This window comes from Cyclopterus lumpus, chromosome 12, assembly GCF_009769545.1.
Source record: "Cyclopterus lumpus isolate fCycLum1 chromosome 12, fCycLum1.pri, whole genome shotgun sequence".
Classification (NCBI taxonomy): Eukaryota; Metazoa; Chordata; class Actinopteri; order Perciformes; family Cyclopteridae; genus Cyclopterus; species Cyclopterus lumpus.
In genome coordinates, this window is record NC_046977.1 from 203,216 (window position 1) to 213,466 (window position 10,251).

General features: G+C 45.0%; 1 protein-coding gene across 1 annotated transcript in view; it reads right to left on the bottom strand.

The window, feature by feature from the left end:
• Positions 1-9,767, bottom strand: part of gfra2b (GDNF family receptor alpha 2b) — a 30,549-nt gene extending 20,782 nt beyond the window's left edge. The window contains exons 1-3 of the mRNA XM_034547138.1: positions 9,460-9,767; positions 8,170-8,463; positions 847-924 (exon numbers count right to left, since the gene is read on the bottom strand). Coding sequence (XP_034403029.1) covers positions 847-924; positions 8,170-8,463; positions 9,460-9,499 — 412 coding nt within the window. The 5' untranslated portion in view covers positions 9,500-9,767. The remainder of the gene's footprint in view (positions 1-846; positions 925-8,169; positions 8,464-9,459) is intronic.
• Between the last annotated feature and the right edge of the window lie 484 nt (positions 9,768-10,251).

The following is a 10,251-nucleotide window of genomic DNA, read 5'->3' on the forward strand; positions in this document are numbered from 1 at the left end:
CATGTGTTGAAGCTGCATTCTCTCTACTGACCACCAGGGGGCGACTCCTCTGGTTGTTTAGAAGTCTATGCTTCATGTATTAAAGCTGCATTCTATCTCCTGACCACCAGGGGGCGACTCCTCTGGTTGTATAGAAGTCTATGCTTCATGTTTTAAAGCTGCATTCTCTCTCCTGACCACCAGAGGGCGACTCCTCTGGTTGTATAGAAGTCTAAGCTTCATGTGTCAAAGCTGCATCCTCTCTCCTGACCACCAGGGGGAGACTCCTCTGGTTGTTTAGAAGTCTATGCTTCATGTGTTAAAGCTGCATTCTATCTCCTGACCACCAGGGGGCGACTCCTCTGGTTGTATAGAAGTCTAAGCTTCATGTGTCAAAGCTGCATCCTCTCTCCTGACCACCAGGGGGAGACTCCTCTGGTTGTATAGAAGTCTAAGCTTCATGTGTCAAAGCTGCATCCTCTCTCCTGACCACCAGGGGGAGACTCCTCTGGTTGTTTAGAAGTCTATGCTTCATGTGTTAAAGCTGCATTCTCTCTCCTGACCACCAGGGGGCGACTCCTATAGACAAGTCTATATAAATGACTCTACTTCTCTTGATGTATTCCCTCAGTAAACATTGTAAACATGAGTTTTTGGTCTCAATCTCTAGTTTGATAGATGTTCATTTAGTAAATTATGGTCATTTAGAGTCAATGAAATGGCCGCGTCATTCTCAAACACGCACACACACAGACACACACGCACACACAAACACACATGCACACACACACGCACGCACACTCCCACAAACACACACACGCACACATTTATACACACACACACAGACACAGACACACACACACGTACCTGAGATGATGGAGGCATGTCGGAATTCCTCAGAGAAATGGATTGGCTCGTAGGGAGACGTCTCGTAAAAGTCTTGTCCTGAAAGACGAGAGAAAACAGTTCAGCTAGAGCACACACACACCCACACACACAAACACACGCATACACACACAAACACACACACAAACACACACACACACAAAAACACATGCAACACACACACACACACAAACACACGCATACACACACCCACACACACACACACAAACACACGCATACACACACAAACATACACACACACACACACATACACACACAAACACACACAAACATACACACACACACACAAATACACACACAAACATACATACACAAACACAAAAACGCAAACGCAAACACACACACAAACACAAACAAACACACACCAATAACATGTTCTAAAGTAGAACATGTTATTGGTGCCATTGCTCCCCCTAAGTGAAGGTGGTCTCAGGTAAGATACAGGAGAACCTTCCTGATACAGGAGAACATTCCAGATACAGGAGAACATTCCTGATACAGGAAAACCTTCCAGATACAGGAGAACCTTCCTGATACAGGAACACCTTCCTGATACAGGAGAGCATATTACTGATGCAGGAGAACATTCCAGATACAAAAGAACCTTCCTGATACAGGAGAACCTTCCTGATACAGGAGAGCATATTCCTGACACAGGAAAACCTTCCAGATACAGGAGAGCATATTCCTGATACAGGAGAACCTTCCAGATACAGGAGAACATTCCTGACACAGGAAAACCTTCCAGATACAGGAGAACATTCCTGACACAGGAAAACCTTCCAGATACAGGAGAACATTCCTGATACAGGAGAACATTCCAGATACAGGAGAACATTCCTGACACAGGAAAACCTTCCAGATACAGGAGAACATTCCTGACACAGGAAAACCTTCCAGATACAGGAGAACATTCCTGATACAGGAGAACATTCCAGATACAGGAGAACATTCCATATACAGGAAAACCTTCCAGATACAGGAGAACATTCCTGACACAGGAAAACCTTCCAGATACAGGAGAACATTCCTGATACAGGAGAACATTCCAGATACAGGAGAACATTCCTGATACAGGAAAACCTTCCATATACAGGAGAACATTCCTGATACAGGAACACCTTCCATATACAGGAGAACCTTCCAGATACAGGAGAACATTCCTGACACAGGAGAACATTCCAGATACAGGAGAACATTCCTGATACATGTGTACATTCCAGATACAGGAGAACATTCCAGATACAGGAGAACATTCCTGATACAGGAAAACCTTCCAGATACAGGAGAACCTTCCTGATACAGGAAAGCATATTCCTGATACAGGAGAACCTTCCAGATACAGGAGAACCTTCCTCATACAGGAGAACATATTCCTGATACAGGAGAGCATTCCTGATACAGGAGAACATTCCAGATACAGAATAACCTTCCTGATACAGGAGAACCTTCCAGATACAGGAGAGCATTCCTGATACAGGAGAGCATTCCCGATACAGGAGAGCATTCCCGATACAGGAGAACCTTCCCGATACAGGAGAACACTCCAGATACAGGAGAACATTCCTGATACAGGAGAACCTTCCAGATACAGGACAACCTTCCTGATACAGAAGACCATTCCTGACACAGGAGGATATTCCAGATACAGGAGAACATTCCTGATACATGAGCACATTCCAGATACAGGAACACTTTCCAGATACAAGAGAACATTCCAGATACAGGATAACATTCCAGATACAGGGGAACATTCCTGATACAGGAGAACATTCCTGATACAGGAGAACATTCCTGCCCACTGCAATATTTACACATCTGAACAAAATCACACATGGTTTGCCTTTATTATAACACCAACTTTATTCAAATAACATGTGTGGTTGTAGAGATACACCCTTTTTAGTTTGGGTATGTTATTTCGAGCAGAAATCTAGAAAATGGCTCGGGGCTTAAGAAGCGCTCATCAGCGACAGGATTGAGAGCCGTCCTCAGCTGCTAGAGAGAATAATAATATATCTGTTCTCTCTCGGTTCCTCTGACCCTGCAGTCAGCCGACAGCCTCAGTACCACAGCAGCCATTTGACCGACCGGGCCGCGGGTCGCTTTGGTTCCACCAGGAGCTCAGAGCTGCATGTGACTGATGCTGCTGCCTCCAGGGACCCGGTCAGATTACTCAAAGCCTCCCTCAGATTAAACAATAACTCTACAGTTTGTGTTGCTGAGAACAAACGTGTGCAGTGCGATCATCTGTCAGGCATCTATGAGGCCAACCGGTTAAACCACATGAGACAGATTCATCATCAGACCAACAGAGACGTAGATATGTGACGGTGAAAGTCTCTTGGATCTCTTTGGTCTTCTCGATACAATCCACCATCAGATCAACCATGAGATCCACCATTAAATCCACCATCAGATCAACCATGAGATCCACCATCAGATCCACCATGAGATCCATCATCAGATCCACTATGAGATCTACCATCAGGTCAACCATTAAATCCACCATCAGATCAACCATGAGATCCACCATCAGATCAACCATGAGATCCACCATTAAATCCACCATCAGATCAACCATGAGATCCACCATCAGATCCACCATGAGATCAACCATGAGATCCATCATCAGATCCACTATGAGATCTACCATCAGGTCAACCATTAAATTCACCATCAGATCAACCATCAATTCCACTATGAGATCCACCATCAGATCCACTATGAGATCCACCATCAGATCCACTATGAGATCCAGCATGAGATCCACTATGAGATCCATCATGAGATGCTGGGCTGTTTATGTTCCTTTCCTCTAACTCTTCTACTGAGATCAGTAATAGACAAACGGAGAAGCTTTAAATAAATACTCAGTAATACAGAATTATGTACAGATTCATTAAGCAGGTATTTATATTTGAATCATAAGGGACAAAATGGAAATCTAGCGTTTTATTTGTTGACAGATAATAAGCTTGTGAATGTGTTTATTATAAACGGCTCATATAGGAGCGTTCTATTAACCAGAAACATTAACCTCCTTGTCTTCATACATTATACATTTATATATTTGCACTTGGGCTGCTGCTCCTGAGGCTCTTTTATTTGCCGTTAGTGAGTTCTGAAATCTCTGTGGTTATTGCTCTCATGGTCACCTGCAGGCAGCTGAATACTGTTTGAAGTCACCGTGATGAAGCGTGCAAACAAGACAGAAGTGAGGCGTCGTGAAGCTGGAAGAGACGAGCTTCAGAGGTAGAAACAAAAGAGGAGTAAAGTAGGTCAGAGAGACTCCCGTTTACTCAAATGAAAATCTGTGTCCGACTCACCGGAGTTTAAGATCCATCAAAGAACAACGACATGGCTGTCTTCAGTTGGTGCAAACACAGGGGGGTGGGGGGGCATTGTAGTCATTGTGCGTCTCTTTGAGGTTGTTTTGTGTCTCTTTCTGGTTGTTTTATGTCTCTTTCTGGTTGTGTTGTGTCTCTTTCAGGTTGTTTTGTGTCTCTGAGGTTGTGTTATGTCTCTTTGAGGTTGTTTTATGTCTCTTTCTGGTTGTGTTGTGTCTCTTACAGGTTGTTTTTTGTCTCTTTCAGGTTGTTTTGTGTCTCTGAGGTTGCTTTATGTCTCTTTGAGGTTGTTTTGTGTCTCTTTCTGGTTGTGTTGTGTCTCTTTCAGGTTGTTTTGTGTCTCTGAGGTTGTGTTGTGTCTCTTTCTGGTTGATCTGTGTCTCTTTGAGGTTGTTTTATGTCTCTTTCTGGTTGTGTTGTGTCTCTTTCAGGTTGTTTTGTGTCTCTGAGGTTGTGTTATGTCTCTTTGAGGTTGTTTTTTGTCTCTTTCAGGTTGTGTTGTGTCTCTTTCAGGTTGTTTTATGTCTCTTACAGGTTGTTTTTTGTCTCTTTCAGGTTGTTTTGTGTCTCTGAGGTTGCTTTATGTCTCTTTGAGGTTGTTTTATGTCTCTTTCAGGTTGATCTGTGTCTCTTTGAGGTTGCCTTATATCTCTGAGGTTGTTTTATGTCTCTTTGAGGTTGTTTTATGTCTCTTATGTCTCTTACAGGTTGTTTTTTGTCTCTTTCAGGTTGTTTTATGTCTCTTTCAGGTTGTTGTATGTCTCTTTAGGTTGTTTTGTGTCTCTGAGGTTGCTTTATGTCTCTTTGAGGTTGTTTTATGTCTCTTTTAGGTTGATCTGTGTCTCTTTGAGGTTGCCTTATAGCTCTGAGGTTGTTTTGTGTCTCTTTCAGGTTGTTTTATGTCTCTTTCAGGTTGTTTTGTGTCTCTTTTATGTCTCTTTCAGGTTGTGTTATGTCTCTTTCAGGTTGTTTTATGTCTCTTTCTGGTTGTTGTATGTCTCGTTGAGGTTGTTTTGTGTCTTTTTCAGGTTGTGTTATGTCTTTTTTAGGTTTTGTGTCTCTTTATGTCTCTTTTGGGTTGTGTTATCTCTTTTATGTCTCTTTGAGGTTGTGTTGTCTCTTTCAGGTTGTGTTATGTCTCTTTCAGGTTGTTTTATGTCTTTTTTAGGTTGTTTTGTGTCATGGTCTGGGTTTTTGTGTCTAGTTTCATGTTTTATTTTGAAGTCTTTGTGTCCTCTGTTTCCCGGCAGGTCCTGTTCTTGTGAATAGGCTCGTTTGAGATGAGCCAGTTCTGTGCAGAATCATTTGCCGGCGATCGGCGTGCAATGCATGCCGGTTAGATTTGTGTCCGACTTGCTCCCGACTTGCTCTGACGTCATTCACACGTGGTCAACGATACTCTCACGAGAGCGAGGCGGCCGTCGATTTTAGAGCCAGGCGCTCCAGGAGCTCTCCATGCATGGCCCAGTGCATGATGGGAAACGCCTGGCTGTCGCCAAATCAAAGAGCTGATTGGCTCTTAGATCTGACAGCAAACACCACGTGTTGTAGAAAATCCATATTTTATGTGTAGTTGTAATACTTAACATTCGATTGTTCGCTATTTGTCTCATGTAGTGCAAAGATGTGGGTGTTAATAATAATAATAATGTATAAGGTTATTTATTTAGCATCTGTAAGTAAATAATTTATGGAGAAATGACTATCTTCACATATATGTATATGTTCTTTGAAGGCAGCTGAAAACTGTCCGAATTGATGGCAGTTTTTTCTCGTCTGGATTCCAGGCAGCTCTAACGAACGAGCCTATTGTCGGCCCTATCCTCTGATTGTTCATTCTCTTCATTCTCTTCACCTGCCCTCAGCCACTCCTCTGCCTCCTGTGTGATTCCAAGCCCCACCCTCATTGTTTCCACCTGTGTCTCGTTCCCCTGTGTATTTCGCCTGTTTCTCCTCCTTGTTCTGGGCCAGATCGTTTTTGTATTTTGCTCGTCTGCTGAAACAATGTCAACACAAACAAAAGTTTATGGATGGATTTCTCTCAAATCTTAACATCATGGTCGTCAGCTGCTTTAGAATCATGAGTGTGACAACGTCTTTAAATTCATTCTTGGGTTCTTATCGTCATATTTCTGTAACTTTCATTTCACTTTCTAACGAGCCATAAATGGTCGTTTTTAATAGTTTGTGTGTCTTTAAAACCCGGTGAGTACCTTCAGCATCTCCATGTGCAGCGCTGAAGGTTTAAAGCCGTGTCTGCATGCAGTCTGGACGACTGAGGAGGTCTTCAGACCCAGGAGTTCCCCACCAGCCAACTACAAAGCGCATGAAGTGAAACCATGACCAGACTACATGTGGCTCCACGTTCAGCATCAGCTCCCTGATGACCCATTTACTTTAGAATCCTGTTGTGTGTAAGACTAGAGGGGACCCGTAAAGCCTGCTGCTCATTGTAGATGTTCAGTACTTTGTAGCCTTAGTCTTGAGAGGTGTTATGAATAAACTGTATTATCATTGTGGATAAAAGGGTTCCATTAATAACCAAGCTTGGTCTTCTTGAATTTTTAATCCTCCTTCTGAATCCCATCCGGATGTTTTCATCTCTAACTCAGAAACTTCTTCTCTGGATTCTATTAGACGTTTTAAGCTGAAAAGCCAACAAATCCTCTTCTGCCTCGTTAAATATGAATCATGAGCCAAAGACAAAATAAAGTTTCTATACGACGTTCAGAAAATGATGATTTGCAACTAAAGAACTTCTTCTGATGAACACATATTATGAGTTTCAGCCGGTTGAGACTCATGAAATATAGTTTTCAGAAACGTGGTTTCACATTTGACTGAAACCAGCATCTTCTCTTCATACCAGCTTCCATCAAACATTCAAGGACGTATAATAATAGTTATCATTATTATTGTTTATAGAGGCTTATTAAACCCAACATTACAAAACAAACAATAAAAACAAAGACAAAATAAAAATAAGATAGAAATGTGCACACAAAAATACACACACACCCACACACAGAGACACACCAGGCGTAGTGTCCTTGAAGAGTTGTTACAGATGTCTGAGATGAGTTTGTGTTTTTGTTAACTTTTTCTGGCTAAAGTATGTCCTGTGTGTGGCCGCCAAGAGTGTGTGTTTGTGTGTGTGTGTGTGTGTGTGTGTGTGTCTATGTCTGTGTTTGTGTGTGTGTGCGGGGGCATTGCTGGCACTATAGAGACATCCTTAGTGGAACGGAGAACAAAGAGAGGCTCTTAATGAGCTCTGCACTGCTGAGACCCAAACTAGGCCAGCCAACCGGCTGTGTGTGTGTGTGTGTGTGTGTGTGTGTGTGTGTGTGTGTGTGTGTGTGTGTGTGTGTCTATGTCTATGTCTGTGTGTGTGTCTGTGTGTGTGTGTGTGTCTATGTCTATGTCTATGTCTATGTCTATGTCTGTCTGTGTGTGTGTGTGTGTGTCTATGTCTATGTCTATGTCTATGTCTGTGTCTGTGTCTGTGTGTGTGTGTGTGTGTGTGTGTGTGTGTGTGTGTGTGTGTGTGTCTATGTCTATGTCTATGTCTATGTCTATGTCTATGTCTATGTCTATGTCTATGTCTATGTCTGTCTATGTGTGTGTGTGTGTGTGTGTCTATGTCTATGTCTATGTCTATGTCTGTGTGTGTGTGTGTGTGTGTGTCTATGTCTGTGTCTGTCTGTGTGTGTGTGTGTGTGTGTGTGTGCTGACACAGAGAACACAGACCAGCAGTGGAACCTGAATCTGAATTCTAGACCAGCTGCCTGTGGACCACATGAGGACATGGATCAGACTTCAGTCATGTGACTCAGGTGGACCACATGAGGATGCAGAGCCGTCTTTGTGCAGGTCTCTTAAACACAGCAGGAGGTCCAGCACTCAGCTCAGACCAGCGGGACTCAGCAGGACTCACCCTCACTCAGACCCATGTGGATCCCCCAGTAGTTCTGCAGACACTGCAGCTCTTTCTTCATGCCTCTCTTGCAGCGGCAGTCGTACAGCGGCGAGTCCTGCAGCACCTCCAGCGCCCCCCGGCACTCCTTGGAGGCCAGCATGGTGCTGCGCTCCTTGTCACCCCCAGACAGGCACTGGCGCATGATCCGGTACCGGGAGCTGCACTGGCTGTTCTGGTTGCACAGTTCAGAGGCCCGGACGCAGTCCAGAGGTTCCCTCCAGCCGGGGGAGTCCAGCTCGGAGTCACACACACCTGGAGGAAACACAGAGACCAGGAAAGTTGATCATGATGCTCATGATCTCCTCCTGGGGGTCTACAGAGCTTCACTGTGAAGGGCTGTGATGTGAAGGGGATGCAGGTGACAGGTGACAGGTGACAGGTGACAGGTGACAGGTGACCCACTGCCAGACTGCAGTCCTCCACCGAGCACGCGAAACACGGCGCGACCCGTATACCATGTCTCCACGTCAACCAACTGAGGTCCATAACGCCGTGTAGCACACCGCGCAGCACGCGCCAGCCGGCTGCGCCAACACACACACAGAAAACCCCCTTGTGCACACAGTAACACCACACAACACCCCTGTGACACCACAACATACACTACTCTGTCAACTACTTTCACCAAGAAAAACACACAAAAACCACCAACTACTCACAAAACAACGCTCTCAGCTCACAACCTCCAGAGAGAGAGAGAGAGAGAGAGAGAGAGAGAGAGAGTTTCTGTGCCTCCTCCGGGTCTGACATGCGCCGTGTGTTAGTGTGCGTGTGTGTGTGTGTGTGTGTGTGTCTAAAGACTTGTTAAAGGTTGTGACTAGTTTTGGTGTTTTTGGGTAAATGTGCAACACATTTATCAACTGATAGTTATTCAGACTGTTGCAGCCACCTGGTGCACACGCACACACACACACACACACACACACACACACTAAAACTAACACACACACACACACTAAAACTAACACACACTAAAACTAACTAACACACACACTAAAACTAACTAACACACACACACACTAAAACTAACACACACACACTAAAACTAACACACACACACACACTAACACTAACTAACACACACACACAAACACAGGTGAACAGATTACATCTGCTCAGTGGATAAACTGATTCCCACAATAATAGGGGGGGGGGGTGTAAGAGGAGGTGTGTGTTTCCGCATAAACACTGACTCATCTGTGTGTGTGTGTGTGTGTGTATGTGGGGTGGGGGGGGGGAATTACTCACCCAACACAAAAACCACCATGAAGATATGAATCCGGATCATGACGAGTCCTGAAGACGGACCAGGAGCTCGGGGTCCTGGTTCACTTGGATCTGTCTCTCTCTCTTTAACTATCACTCTCTCTCTCACATGGTGGAGTGAGCAGAACCCCCTCGGAGACGATCCTGGACCCCCCTTGGTGGACTCAGACCAGCAGGGAGGAAGTCTTAACGGAGTCCGTGAAGGACCGCATCCTCCCGTGAGTATCCACGGTGTTCCCGGTGTTCGCTCCGTTAAACCGACGCTCTCCCCGTGGGTTGCTCGGCGGCTGTTACCCGTTAAACATCCAGCAGCTTCCGTTACTCCAACTTTCCCCGGTGCTCGTGAGAGACCGAGTCCGTGAAGGTGTCACTCCAGACCGGCCGTCAGACCGCGTGCTGTCCTCATCCCTCCGGTACCGATAATCCCCCGTGACGTCCTCCTCGCGCGCCTCCAACAGCTGCAGCTGCTCGTGCGTCCGCTCGCGACTGATTCAGCAAACTCAGTGTGACCGTGAGGCGAGGAAACCTCCCCCGAAAACACACACACACATACAGACAGACACACACACATACAGACAGACACACACACATACATATACACATACACACATGCACATGCACACACACACACACACACACATACACATATATACACACAGACACACACATACACACACACAGACACACACACACACATACACACACACAGACACACACACACACATACACACACATACACACACATACACACACATACACACACGTACACACACA